At 38.4% G+C, this 16,096-nt stretch overlaps 1 protein-coding gene across 3 annotated transcripts in view; it reads right to left on the bottom strand.

The window, feature by feature from the left end:
* The window catches only part of LOC132912265 (protein neuralized), a 122,130-nt gene that overhangs the window by 57,826 nt on the left and 48,208 nt on the right, over positions 1 to 16,096 (bottom strand). Inside the window, exon 1 of one of the 3 annotated variants that reach the window (XM_060969583.1) lies at positions 420 to 1,248. The exons of the other annotated variants lie outside the window; for them this stretch is intronic. Coding sequence (XP_060825566.1) covers positions 420 to 714 — 295 coding nt within the window. The 5' untranslated portion in view covers positions 715 to 1,248. Of the gene's footprint in view, positions 1 to 419; positions 1,249 to 16,096 lie in introns of those variants that run through there. 3 annotated transcript variants of the gene reach the window in all.

Genomic DNA, 16,096 nt, shown 5'->3' with positions numbered 1-16,096 from the left:
CACATGATGGATAACGTAACAGGAAAGCTTACGTTCACATTTTCGAACTACGTTGAACTTAAAAACAAAATTTGAAAAGGATCCTCTAAAAACCCATCGACCTATTCAACCCCCCAAAAAATCCATGACCTCGACAATCTCTCGCAATATTTGATTCGACGAGGATGCGGTAGGCATTGGACTCGAAATCGTCGAAATTTCAAACACCCCGCAACTCGACGTGGTGTCACGTATATATAGCGCCTAGCAACCGCACAATCGCGAAGAGTGTTCGCTCGTTATCGTCGAATGCTGGGAACGAACAAACGCCAGCGAAGCAACAGACGACGACGAAAACTTTTGCCAAAGAAAAAGATAGAAATAGAAAATAAATAAAGAAATAACGTGTGGAATAAAGGAAAACTGAGGGTGTGGCTCACCTAGGCCCATTTTGCGTTTCAGTTTCTTCAACACCTTCATCTTGCTGCGCAGCGGTGCTAGTATGTTGCAGTCCCCGTTGTTGTTCTGCGGCTGTAGCTCGGCGGAGGGTTGCTTCCCGGCGGGGTGGTGGTGATGATGGTGCTGGTGGTGCGCGTGGTGCGTCTCGTGATGATGGTGGTGATGGCGGTGGTGGTGATGCTGCTGCTGTTGCACGCTCGCGCCGGGACTGGCGAGGTGGCTGCAGCAGTGACAGGGGTGGCTCTTGCTGCCCTTGACCGCGCACGACGCCCCCATAAATGTAGCCGTGGTGCTCTCGAGGTGACGAGAGCAACCGTGAGATCCCGGGGGTAGGGAGCGCCGATAGAGACGACGAAGACGATGACGACGACGATGACGAGATCAAGGTGGATGGAATCGCGCGGGGGCCGAACGAACACCGGCTGATTCTCACTGATCGCACATAGAGCACACTGTGATTATGGTCGCGGACTCTGACCAACTAATAGAACAGTATGACCGTGTAAACAGTATATACGTATCAGGAAGATGAATATACGTAGAGATCGGTATATACGAATATTAGAAGAACGATAAGAGACTTGGATTTCTCTCGACACACACTGAGTACATGTATGTACATATATGTATGTATATATACGCGTGACGCGAGGAGAAAGAAGAAAGAGAGAGAGGCGAATGTTTTCGTGTCAAAGGTTGAAGGATTCGACAACCGCGTGACACGAAGACAAGAAACGCAAGCAAAACGCGAATTATCAAACACTTGTGTGCCCCTCGAGCGGCCAGGGACGACTGACTGCTCGTCGACCGAGCGCCAGAGTATCGCCGAGCCGCGCGCGAGCCACCGACCAATCGCAACCGCGTTATCCCCACCGCGCTAACGTCGACAGCGTCTACGTTTGGTGGGGAGTGTGGCACCTGGTGGACAGCTGCCCCTTACCTGGCCACGACACACCGGGCCACCCCGTGCGCCAACGCGGGGAAGCAGGGGTGGACTACTCGCTCACTGCCTTTTCGATCCGAGAGGCGCGGGGTTGGAAATTCGAACTGGTCGCCGACTGCACGAGCATTGATCCTGCTAGACGCGATTACTTTTTTCCTCTCTGCGGCTGTGTGTGCTTCTACCCCGCGCGGACAGACCGAGAGGAAGAGCATTTTCGAGCCGGACACCCGACCACCGCTTTCGGCTCAGACGAGCCGACACCGCTCCGGTATGGATTTTTTCCGCGAGTCGATGACTCGCGCGAGTTGATGCTCGCGCTGTCTGCGAGACGTCTCCCGGAAATTTGGAAATGGAAATTACGCGCGTATCTGGACCTTAGCCAGAGCCAGTGTGTATTAAATCTTACTTGTATGTATTACGTACGTATCATTGAACGTATTAAGTTACGCTTTTCACAGTTTGAGTGAGAGCAAATCAAAGCTGCAAAAACGTTATGTTACAATATCGACACAATATGGATTTGATACCGTTTCTATTCGTTATTACGTTGAAAACTAGGCGATTTAGAACGAGGACAAGTCTACCATTGGAAAGAGCGAAAGATATGACGTGGGAAACACGTAAAATGTTATCCTTTTTTAAACAAAGTGGATACACTCTGGCTGTAAATTTGGAGCGTTAAGAAGATCCTATTGATCTTCAGCCACTTTTGTCAGTGATTATTACTTCTTTATGCTTGAAGATTTTTTTATGAAAATATGTATCGCAATTTCTAAAATAAAATCGTTTCTTCATTTATTTATAACGCGCGTAAAACTTTGCTATGGGTTAACTTTAAAAATAGATGTTTTTGTATTAATAAATATTTTTACCAGGTTACTCTCTACATTTTATCCACCAAAATATAGTATCTAACAACTGAACTTGTAGAACCATTAATTAATAATGAGCTACTTGAAACGACCACGCAACAACACCCACTCAGCAGATCTGCCATATTTCTACGCTAGCGATCAATGTTCGGCTGTGCCATCATTAGCACACGCTTCCACCATTGACTAATATCTGATTTAATTTCTAAAATGTCGATATCCCATCTTAAAATACGTATCAGCCGATGAATACTTCTATACTTTATAAATAACACTAGCGAATTAAATTATAATCGATCATCAAATAAAGATTCCATCGTAAAAAAGAAAAATTGAATATACAAATTTCGTAATAAGGTCGCATCTCTTAAACTTCCCAGTAACATCCGCTGGCTTTATAAATGCGATCGCATTAATAAAGTAGAACGAGACTTCCCGACGACGCAGCTAGTGCCAGATTCACGATTTTGCGTTAAGAATGATTCATAAGGGGCCATAGATCGCAGATTCCCTAGCGACTCGCGGCCGTTGAATGAATTCGATACAATTATTCGATTTAATTATTCAAATTTCGACCATCTATCGCGAGCTCTGGAAGAGAAAATTGGAGCACGGTGATGCTGTGATACGTGAAACTTATGATCCGCCCCAGTGATACGGAAATATGTAAATAGAGTTGTAGGAGCATCATGGGTGAAGCATGGTCGGTATTCTGTGTTGAAAACGGTCCAAATGGCAGCGTTTGCGATCATGAATAATGCAGCTCGTACAGGAAGAGTGTGCACCGAGATATCGTAAGTAGAATTTAGAGTCCCTCGGAAAAACAGGACGCGAGTTCCACCGAGTGCAGCCGTATACGTGTTCGCCAAATTGTTCCTGATTAAACTCGTGGCCAAATAATGAGATCAATGCTTTTTATTATTCCTCTCTTAACGAGGAAATTAATTTATTTTCTTCTCTGCTTACGTAAAACTTTTTGCCATGTGTGTTTTATCGATGATCGATTTTTATCGTGGCCTGATGATTGAAGAGTTGAAGAGGGTTAATTATGTAAGGTTTCTTATTAAGATTAAGAAACGAGCTTTTCCGTTTTTGGCGCCTGTATCTTTTACTATTTAAATTCCACCATACTGGGCATAATTTTTTTTAATTATTCCTCCGTTTATTCTTCGTTCCTTTCTCCTTCTTAATTAAAGTTTCTTTATTAACAAAGTTTATATCTTCGATTGAACTAATTGTTTTTTAAATACTTCTAGTATTCTGTAGATACTGGAATAAATATAGAAACTTATAAGAATAAAATATTGCGATTTTCTATCACTTTCGAAGGCTCAACTTGTTATTTAAAGAACAGTAACGCTATTCAAACGTAGCATTTCTTTAGAAATGGGAGAAAATAGCGACCTTTGGTATCTCTTCTTATAATTAAATTAACACGATTCGCACTTGCCTCGAATCGGCGAGGCAATGAGCGCACGAGCTGTTCGCCGTGACGGTCGAGGCTTGTTTTGGTTTGCCATTTCGAGTTACAGGATCAAAGTACAGACAACGGTAGAAATATCGTGTTTCCATGGGATTCGAGATCCATTTCTGGTCCCATGACAGAGTAATGATGATGACGTTAAGGAACACAAAAAATTGACCGAGAAACCAGCAAAACTTTCACCTGTGCCGATAATTCCAAAGATAATTATCAGTGTATTTTATTCAACTTTTATTTTGTAAAACTTATCGTACGAAATACAAAGGAAACAAATACAAAAGTAGTGTCTTGCGTCTTTCGTACCATAAGTTTTGCAAAATAAAAGTTAAAGTATCTATCAAACTAATCGCTTAGTAGGTTAACGATTCTAACGATCGACTAATGTACTAAAAAATATATGATTCCACAAAAAGAAAAAAAAAAAAATTGACCTTCACATGCCCTTTGCGCAACCATTCACAAAAAGCTCATAACATCAGAACACGTCGCCCTTAAAGCCATTCAACGTTTGTCCACATTTTTCGACATAATTAATAACGTCGAAAATATTTCAGTTCAAGATCTTAGATGATTCAATTTCGTATTTCAATTTCATCCTATTAAACTAAATCACGAGCACAATATAGAAATTCTCCCTGCCCTTCTGTCGTACCATTAACGTTCCACATAAATTGCATATACGTATGTATCGAGTTCTCAGCTGATCTCAATGGACAGGAAATCACAAGAAGCTTATACAGGTACCCTTATAGTGGAATTACCTTTCGTAAGAATTTCAAAAAATGTAAATCATCCAATTTTGATGCAAGCCTTGGTTGTCGTCCGAATGACGTCGATGCGGGCTGTACACCGATCATAACGAAAATATCTGTCTTCATTTACCATATTCAGAAAACATCTTGTACAAGTATTCGAATATTTCCATGAGCTTGTGCAGTATCAAGTTCCATATCGATAACCGTCACTGCCGTTCATGCATGTCACCCTTGAGCCATTGCCCTTGGCGCGTGCGAGCGCAACGACGAAGGTGCCGACGTATCGATTTTCGAGTAGACAATTGCTGATCGATCCTCGTTCTCCTGCGATCTGCTACATTGTCTGTTCAATTTAATTTCCGTGCCCTTAACGTCGTTTCTCGTTAGCTTGAAAAGCTGTGAGCTCCGAGATGGCGTACCGATGCAGCCACTCAGTGGCTCGTAAATTAAGTTTCCTGCTGCTGGAAGGATGCAGAGCCTCGCAGGACTGCAATGCGGTTTCCTGCGTGCAGCCTGCACGATAACTTTCTCCATACCGCACCATTTTATTTACCCTGTGTGTCGCTGACGTAATTTCGTTCTCGTTTACTGCATCCCCCGTTGGTTTCCATGGCGCATTTCGCTTGCCTTTTTAAGTTTCTGATTTATTGGCATATTGAATTACAATACCAGTGCCATAACCAGATGATAAAAATAACGCGAGCGAGAGCTTTGATCGGGAAATCTATTCCTTACAAGTTTTTCGACCAACGCGAATTTCGCCAAAAGTTTCATTGAACGTATTTTCGGTTAACCAACGTCGAAACCTAAAATATGGACTGGCTACCATTCGTTAATTACAGGTGTTGCTTTACTTGTTAATATATTGCTAATCCACGTGAACGTCGAGCAAATACGTAGCTACACGATTTTACGACGATCACTGATACACGCCAGTACAATTTATTTACACGGCTAGTGTTCACAGCAACAGGTTAAACGAAAAATTAAAAGGGGGAACGTATTACGAGGTCGTGGAGGGCAGCGTTTATCGACGAAGGCATTTTTAGAATCTCATTAGCGAGGGATGGCAGGTCAGCCCCTTCTCGCTACGACTATCAACGCACGACCACCATTTTCACCCTATTCGATTTCATGTCAGCTTTGGAAGATGTCTACTGATCCTTAAACCCTACCCGCATCCCTTCCAGCCTCAAGGATGGTGAAAAAGTAAAAGTAGGTTAAGCGGGCAAGATCGAATATTTATATTCCATTATGCACTCGACCGTGATTCATTATAAAAGTATACAATTAATATCCAATTTTTAATAATCGAATTTCTTCCACAAATTCATCTGCCGTAACAAGATGGAAGAAATAATATTAAAGGAGAAAATAAATTTAACGGAGTCGCGTTTCTGACGAACACCGTCGACATTTACAATATTTCACTGTACAATTAATAACATTTGTTCGATCCATGTTTGAGGATCCATTTTATAGAAGCAAAAAAAAAAAAAAAAAAAAAGAGAACAAGAAAATATTCCCTTTTTTCGTAAATGGAACAATGAAAATGTAAATGTAAATTGAACAGTAGTTTTTTTTTTTTAATAGTAAATAGACATCGTTGGTTACGCAATCGCGTGTTCATTGCAAAACAACAACGAAACAGAAGCAAAAGGAATAGGAAGCGGGTCAGAGTCAGGTTCTCGGAGAATGGGAAATATGCTCACGGCAGCGTAGCTGCGGCTTCCTTTCGCACATCCTTTTCATCCGGACCGGTGTTCCTCTTGCGTAACGATCGTACGCCAACTAACGGAAACCGTTTGTCCGGTCCACGTCGAACTTACTTTCGATCGTTTGATCACCGTCCAGCGGGACCGACTTCCTGTCTTGAACGCTCTGATTCTTCGCACTCCTACACCAACACTTGCACCGTCTATTCTCCTTATTTTTAACAAGCGAAGAAACGAGTTCTTTCCGTTCTACAACTTCCATCTTGCACAAAAATGGGAAACAATTCATTTCTTAATACATATTCACTTGGTTCGCGAACATTTTCCATCATTTCCTCGAGGTCGAAAATACAAGTGAAAATAAATGGAATTTTTACTTTCACTCGACAATCGGGATATTATAATTCCTACGGATTATGTTTTAACGCCGATTGCTTATTACTATTATTTATTATATACACGACACGACGATAGAAGCATCATTTGTGGTTTTGTGTCACTCGAACAATGAATTCGAGTTTCGATAAACAATTTCCGAAACTTTGCTGATTTTATCCCTTCATCGCGAACCTTTCTTCGTGTTTAAAAATATTAGTATTGTCGAGAATGGATACGGGGATTAATTTAGAAATAACAAAAAGAAGCACATGGTAAATACATTGCAACAATAGTTAAATTGAAAGTTCATCCATTTAACACCGAAACATGATGAAGATAAATCCATACGATAAATATACTTGTATTTAAATCCTTATTCATAAGTAATAGCTTTCACTCAATTCTGAACGCTAAATAATAAAGCATCGTACGAATCGCAAAATATCTTCGACCTTAAAGACCTCGCTATTAAAACTCTCACTTTCCAATGTACTTTAAATTATACTGAACACTTATCAAACGAATCTAATTGAAATAAAAGCGAGATAAAAAGATATTTTACAGCTTGAGTTATAAAATATGTTGGCGTGAGTCAATTAAAACCCTTATATCCTTTCGATGAGTAAAGTTGTTGCCTACTTGAAACTCGTCGCAACGATAGGGTCGTTAATCGGCAGAGTCTAATTATTAATTAGAATACCGTGGCTGCTTACGAGGTAATATCTGCGCGAAGAAATTACGGAATAATTACATAAAATCGCTGTATAGTGGCTGGTAATTCGTTCGAACCAGCTGTTTTCCCGAGGCCGGCCATTATTGTATTTCCAGCGTACGCGTGCACGCACATACGAAACGAAGCATTGTTTTATGCACGTGAATGCACGAGCGCACGCGTGCCTATTAACCCACGCGTGTAACTGTATGCGATCCAACAGTAATTCACTCATGAATTTTCATCTTTCGTTCCCTTCTTTTTTCTTTTCTTTTTTTCTTTTTTTTTAATAGAAAGCTTGAATAAGCGAAACACGATGATGAGCGGAGATTGGGATGTAAATCGAACTATAAATAGATAATTTAGACTTAAACGTAGTTCGAAAGGAAAGATTAAACATCTTCGTTTTAAAAGATTGTTACAGTCATTAGACATATTATAGCTATTCGCAAATTTGTACTTACTTATCTTATTTACTTATTTATTCGTCTATAAGATTATTTTAAGCTAGCTCCGTTAACAATAAAGTCATTAGTGATTACTTAAAGTACATAAATTGTTTGCAAAACTGAATGATAGTTAAATGAAACAAGTAGGTTTATCTATTTAAAATACTCCAACGCGTTATGAATGCTTGCACAATTATCCAAGTTAGACTACACGTTGGCTTTAATATATTTGCATAATAATTTCTCCTTCCAAATTGCATATTTTTTATAAAGTTTCATGCCATGCTAGCTTCTTCTAAAAGACTGTTTTCTCCGTTCCTGATACCCTACCATTTATTAATTTCATCTTTTTAAAAGGAACGTTGAGTTTCTAGTTTCTTATACGCTATGAATTCTAATTATGATTTTATTTTTACAATTCATTTTCATCGCTATGCTTTATTCGATTACGAGACGGACGAAAATTCAAAGAGGCAACTGGTTGGCTAAGGAGAGGCCTACGATTTCCTAGTTTACGTGGGAAAAGCTGTCAAGTAACACTTAAAGGAACGTCTATGGATAAGTGAACGTTGATTGCGAAAGGGTCGTTCGTTCTTTTTTTGTTTTTGCTTCGATAGGGAACTACCGTTTGAATTATGCTTGCCATTGTTCCTCCGTATGTCGGTGGGCACGGTTGTGCGTGAAACGCACAGGATGCATCTAAAGATGCACGACATCCTGCATCGTGAATTTAAATGAAAACGAAACCAAAATCCAACAACTCGCAATGTCTCGGGTCCATGCGGCCGCCGTTCTTTGAAATTTTACCATCATAATAATTTTTCATTGATCGTTGAGATACATTTACCAACAAAAAATTTCCAATTACTTTCTAAATTGTTATCTTATCGTTAATTTCAAATTAACGCTATGCAGATATTAATAGTAGTTTCATCTCGGTCCATAAATATTCGACGCGTTTCTCTGCTCTTTAAATCGTAGAATTTTAGAACGTGCAGTGATTCCAGACATTTGCCTGTTAATGTATTACGTTAATGAAGCTTCGTTTTGTAAGTTTAATTTGGCAAAGTTCATCGGAGGAGCTGTTCAAGTAAAAACTGTTTATGAATACGTAGGAGTTTCAACGAATATTAATTGTTATAAGTAGAAGCTTGTATAACTGTTTTACTGTATGAATAGTCGGGCAAATGAAATTTATTCGTTGCTCGCAAGGAAGCTGTTATTCTATTAAAATATACATTATTCAAGTGGCAACGTTATCTTTGCTTCCCGATTCGATATTTTCTCGATGAAACCGTTTCGTGCTATTGAATTCAATCGCGCGAACAGATTTCAATAAAAGAGTATTCTTTGCAAATATTTATTGTACATAGATAAGAAAAAGAAAAAAGAGAAGAATTCTTCAAGCAATTAAATCTGCACATTTAAAACTCAAATGCTACATCCTCCTATTCTCTATACATCACGAAATTTTCAAATTAAAATAAATCCTTGACCCAGATTTTTCGCCAAAAAGCTCTCCTCCGCGTCTCTCCTTTCGAACAATTCAAATGGTAGGAATTTTCCTTTGAAAAATTTCCCAATTTTTCTATTCAATTCGTGCTTTGTCTGCTATCCGGGAACGATTCGAGGGAACACAAGTTTCCATTATCTTTTCCAACGTTTAATCGTCGCGGTACGATAAAACGCTTCGCGAGTAAACGCCGCGGCTCGAGCAGACGCGCTACTCGCGCGCGAGTAAACAACCGAGCCGTGTCTCCGTTTCCTCGAGGACCGGAGCCCATTGATTTACGAGACCAATGCTCGTTGAAAACCTCCGAAATTACAGACAACGAACCGCCTTGCTTCGTTTAAGCGCCTCTTTTCGCCCATCCTACCAGCTTCCTTCCGATTCTGAACGGTGGAACCGAGGCTAAATGGATAGTTATACATTTGCGCACGTAAAATTTGCTTAAAGTGGATGTTAAGAAGCATTTCGGATTTCACGAGCCATTTGCATAATTTCTGTGATGGTTTAAATAGGCAATCGTTAAATATTTGCTTAACACATTTGCTGCTGTAATTCAAACATATTTGGCTGGTCGAGTAATTATGTTAAAAATACAGCTGACAGAATTATTATCGCATTTTTATATTTGTTGCGTTTTGGTCAAATTATCCGCTGAAACTTTTTAAACAGGTAACTGTTGTTGAATATTTAAATGTTTCATTTTTTCGCTGCTAATAATTATTTGGAAAATACAGTGGTCGCAATTATTCCATTTTTATTGTTGTGCATATTCGTAAAATGATATATAGAAACTTTCTAAATAGACAACTGTTGCTTAAACATTTAGATGTTTAACACTTAAACATTTAACACAGGGTGCATCCATGAAATTATTTATCTAGGAAATGCAGCTAACGCAATCGTTGCATTTTTATCTTTGTGTATTTCGATAAAATAATTTGTGGAAAATCTTCAAATTGGTAACTATTCTTAAATACTTGTTTAATGCGTCAAAATGATACGTCACTGAAATTATCTAAATGACATAGCTGACGCGAATGCTTTTATTCTTGTCGCGTCTCGAGAAAATTATTTACAGAAAGTTAATGAAAGTAATCAACAGTACGTTGGAAAAGTCACTTTTGATGAAACAAATTTCTAAAACAAATGTCTTAAGTTCATGTTAATCGTACATGCCTGAATCTATTAATAATAAAAAGATCATTTAAACATAATCTTAGGACTCTCAAGGAAAAATAATTTTGTCTCGGTCGTACAACGATCTAAGAATTTATCTAACGTAATAAAACTTTATATTTCACCGTTAGATTCCCTTCGTTACCATTGTGCAATTTCTGATTACCCTACACTGCTCCATATTACGCGCGCACTATGCTCCAAATTCTCAAGCGTAATTGCGTGGAAATGTCTTCAAGAATCGTATCAAAAGTATCTGCTCTTGTGTTGCGCTTATTTAATTAGTACCGTGTTCTTCAAACAACCAGGCCGATTTTACGCGGTTCCAGAGGATACTCTGCCTGTTTCAATGCTAATCGTCAACTTGAAACTGTCTCTCGTGTCTATTTTTTCAAAAGATCAAGATAACTTGAAGAGATAGAGATAGGAGATAGGTTTGTTGATATAAATGAAGAAGATTTCGAAGTAAACGTTTCGTTAAAGTCTTTGCTGACAAACGCTATCGTAAGATAAAGAAAGGTCCACAGGGTTTTGGTTTAAACAATTCTGATTTGGAGAAAACGTATAGTCCTAGAGCTCATTGTGCGATTATGAGCAACATGGACCATGATTTTTATCAACCACATATTTGGGTTAACTGTTAAAATAATAAGATACTACGTGAAAGTTTTCACCATCAGTCGCAATAACTACATTACTTTCCTGTGATGTTAACCGAAAATGTTTATGGGATATATAAAAGAAATATTTGGAAAATATATTGGCATATATTGAGCCTGATACTGATAGAAGATATTAATATTTCGAAAGATCTAAGGAACAGAAAAATCCATACATGGATACGAATATGATGATCGAAAAATATTTTCCCAATCGGACATTCATTTTGCTAGGCGAAATATCAAACTGTACTTATAAATGAAATCACGTTGAAACTTATACGTAATAAACTCGACTTTCGACGTGTAACAAATCCTCTATGTTTGGTCAAATAACAAAATTGAAACTTTACTAACGATGCTAAAAATTCGCCTATCAAAATATTACAATAAATAACCAAAACTATTCCTAACAAATAGACCATCCATTTTTATGCATTTATGGGAAACTCGAAGGTGCGAAGACGCGCACAATTAGCGTACGCTGATAATATGCAAAAAAATATATAAATATCCAAAGTAGAGTATTCATTTTCATTTGCCTAGTTATATTCGCAAGAACATAAAAATCCGTAAAAATCCACAGTAACAAATAAGCAATCTTCTTACGAAAATAAAATAACCATTACGAGGTAGACATATAGCTGAATTACAACCGAACACACACACCATCGAATTCGTCGTGGTACAACGAAATTTCGAAATGAGATTCGCTTGACGATCGATATAAATCGTATGGAGTTGGCCAAGGTGCGCGGATTCAAGGATTCAGCATCTGTCTCGTGCCAAGTCTCGACCTCGCCACCGTGCCCCCGTGGATAAGAAGGAGTGTGCAGATGCGTTTCCTATGGGGTAACCCCGTCGGCGGACGGGGATGCGTGCATATAGTATAATGTGAAATAGCGGAAGCGAGCGGCGAATGGCAGGAAGTCGGAGAGACTGGCGCGTGCGCACCCCCCATGAAAATATAGAAGACGCAGGCATTTTAGAAGTGTATTGTCGTCTCGGATTACTATGGCCCCTAAGAAGGGATGGAAGGGATCCCCAAACGGTTGTCAACCTCCTACTTCGTGATTTTACTCGCTCACTTTATCAGATTATATGTGTATGTATATGAAATGTTAAGGATAAATGTAGATAGTTCTATGTATATCTAATAGAGTTTAGGTTAATTGTGAGTTGATTATTCTTATGGTCATATAATGTACGCGTTCTTGTTTATGAGTAAGTTTATGTCTATCTGGTTGTTTCGAAATTTTTTCATGCGTGTAACTGGGAATTAACGCAAAGCTCGAAGGCAGGCGAAAACGGAGAAAAAATATTTTTAGCGAAACGTGAGGAAAATTTCGAGGATAAACCAGAGTCGAGCGTGTCAATTATAATGAAATTTATTTCATTGGTGCGCAAAAATTCTTGTAATCTACATTTTAGGGAAATTGCCACAACCGAGAAACTATTAAATATTTTTCTATGAAATTTCCAAATCTTCTCACTCGCTTAAAATTTAAACGAAATCTCTCACGCCTCGAATACCTGGATTAATATTTTGATTAAAAAATGACACCTATCAAAGCATATGTACACGGTATACAAGCTTTCGTCAAAGAAATATCTAATAAGAATCCTCGGTAAAAAATCTCTTAATAAAGAACAGACAATGTATTCTTCGCTAACAAAATTCCTATAAAAAAGAAGGTAGACATAGTCCTCTAATAACAAGATTTTATCCAATCAAAAGCAAACGAAATTCTCTGATAAAAGAAATTTGTACTAAAATCCTTCCAGCACTCTGTCGTTAATTTTTCACGAACTTACAGAAATTCCAAATCTTCCCAATCAACTTCGCACCTCTTAATACACTAATACAACTTTCATTAATAAACAAATAAAATTTCTCGTAAATTCTCGTACTAAGTTCTCGTACAGTTTTGTACGATTGCGGGATGAGAACTGCAGTTTTATAGAACACCCCTTGCAATCCATTGGAAGCCTGCCGCCCCTTCTTCCGCGGAGAGCAGCGCGAACATCTGACAGAGGCATTGACCGAATATACAATCTTTTACTGGGCTTCTTATTTCGGGAAGACAGACGGGCTGCCAGACGAGAAAGGGCCCGAAATTCGCCCTTTCTGCCGGACAGGCAATTAGGAGACCCTCGAGGAAACAGCGCGGCTGCACGGTACTTTCCATTCATGGAATGAAAGATAGTAGACGTAGAAACGTGGTAGCTCGTGCGATTCGATGAACAAGAATGACAATATTAAATGAAAATAAGGATGATATATACTTTGAAAGTGGAAATTGATAGGCCGTGAATATTTATGCAAATTCGTCTTTTTATAAATTGAGGAAATGAGATCCATGTGAACACTTGCTTCTTTCTATGTATGTCGTTTGAATGATTATTCGGAAAAAATGATAACGTGAAAAATAAAATAAATAAATTGTATCCTCCTATTTATACCGCGCAAGTAGAATTACGTTCTTGAAGATATCAGTTTATTTCTGCATTTATTATATGCAATTAATCCAATGTCGTTACGACTGTACCGATATAATAAAACTATAAAAATCGAATAAAATTGAACAAAAGACAGAAGAAATAAATGAGTAGGAATTTGTAAAAAGTACGATGGACATTTTGTGCAATACCTTGGAGATTACGTACCGATATACTCATATAAAGTACTAAGTACGATAGTACTAATCTATGACAAAATTAATTATAATTAATCATACGTCGATTTCATCTTTTCTCAAAAAGATAGTATACTTAAAAACGTTCCAAATGTTTCCCAGAAACCAATGCACCAATCCTTCGATAATAATTCCATCGTTCCTAATAATTGTCCCCTTATCTCGAGCCACGGAATTTCCCTCAATTGATCTCATTCGTGCCACGGAATTTCCCTCAATTTACCTCACTCGTGCCATGGAATTTCCCTCAATTTACCTCACTCGTGCCACGATTTACGATCCATCCTGTACGCACACACTGCGCGGTAAAACGATTAAGTATTCGCCTAACTTCATTTCCACCTACACCAATTCTATCATAGAAAGTTCGCGTCGCATGTACACGTTTTTGAGCCGAATTCCCGGAGCACGTCGCCTGCAGAACACGCGACGTCCTGAGAAAGGGACGGCAATGTGGTAACCTCGAGCAAGGAAGCGGAGATACGGTCCGCAACTCGAGAGCGGAATCGACTCGAGCCGTCGAAGTTGCAGCTGATTCACGAAGCGGTACGAGGGATTTTGGTGTTCACGCAAGATGTCGAGCTGTTTACCGTGAACAGGACGAAGCTTGGATACGGATTCGTGCAATCTGTATCGCGACAAATTATCTTTATCCTGTCCCTTCCTATTTCTTCGATACGGAAATTCGCGAAACGGCTGGCACGCCTTTTGCGAAGTTAATCTCTTGATGAACTCGTTCGTACACTTCCGCTCACAACTACATGGGCACATTGCTCGACTTATATCAACGATGCACGAATATTAGTAAACTTTACGAATTAATAACAAGCTAATAAGATATAAAATTGCCTTGAGTCTTTTTTTGATTAAATTGCATCTCTTAAATGCAAGCACGTGAAATTTGTGCTCTCTGTTCCATAAATGATAATAAATTGCATTTTTTAAATGGATTTAATTTCACAATTTTAAACGGAATTTTTACGTTAATTTTTGTAGCAGTGTTTAAAGACTGGCTGGAATTAATGTTTGCTTGAAGATGATTTGCAACATATATTTTTTTTTAGTACTATATGAATAAAGATCATCGTATGATCACTATTATTATTGGATAAAGACGTATTTAAATCTTCAGTTTATATTTTTATTTATATTTCAACTTTACTTTCCTTATCGTATTTTCAATTTATTTTTCAAAGTACGTATATATATGTGTTTCAATAAATTCATCAACTAAATCGTCAATACCTTGGAAATAATAATATGTTTGCTCTTCCTGTTATTTGTTACCTATTTTTCCACGCGCTCCTACTTTTATAAAAACCACATTATCATATTTAATTCGATTTGGATGAGAAAGAGAAGTTGCACGATGTTGAAAAGAATTCAGAGCGTGCTCGTGCACGTTGCGCGAAGAGAACCCTCGAAAGGTCTTAACCAGCGAAGACATGGACCTCTGAACGAAGTTGACCTCATTGTATTGTAATTATTCTATTATCATTCAATTCTCTGACGCACAAATACGCGTGAACAGTTAGACAAGATTATTACACGAGCAAGAGAAACGATCGTGGAAGTAACGTATACACGTTCGAATGTCTGGTTTATGAGAAAAGTAAAATTAAACGGTTTGCAACAAAGTCAGACTGGAAATAAATATTAATAATATCCCATATTATTATTTTTATATCGCATCTTTTTACAAATTTTGATTCGATGTTTTAATTTTCACTCTAATTACGATATCTCGCTTATTCTTCTACAGAATAATATCACATCTATTAAAACGTTACCTCTGAATTAAATATGCAACGCGTTAATAAATACGGAACAATTAATCACGATCAATAAATCGCTCAATAGATCGTTGATTTCTAAGCTGATTTCTAAGTGCACAGAATCCACATGACGCGTACAAAACATACAAAGTATCTGAAGCACAGTACAATTGTCATAATTTTTAATAAACAAAACTCTATTAAAATTCTGTTGTAACAGTGGCATCTGTGAAAGCACAAGTTTACATAAAAGTCTGCGGTCTAGTCACTGATAAACCTAGCCATCGCGTCTTGTGCAAAACTAAACGGTTAGTTACCAACGGTTAGAGTATCTAACCATTCGTTCAACGACTCGAATGATGAATGTTACGAAGGATCATGGACGAACAGCTCGCGGAGTATTTAAACGAGATCAACGACACGATCGATTTATCGCAATAGAACACCGGCACCAGAACGAACAGGGAGCAATTAAAAGCAATAGCAGCAGCTGCATACGGGCGTCATCTCGCGCGCGACCATCATTCAGCTGTTA

The sequence above is a fragment of the Bombus pascuorum genome, chromosome 11, assembly GCF_905332965.1.
Source record: "Bombus pascuorum chromosome 11, iyBomPasc1.1, whole genome shotgun sequence".
Taxonomy (NCBI): domain Eukaryota; kingdom Metazoa; phylum Arthropoda; class Insecta; order Hymenoptera; family Apidae; genus Bombus; species Bombus pascuorum.
The sequence above is the reverse complement of the archived record's forward strand: the minus strand, read 5'-3'. Positions and strand labels throughout refer to the sequence as shown.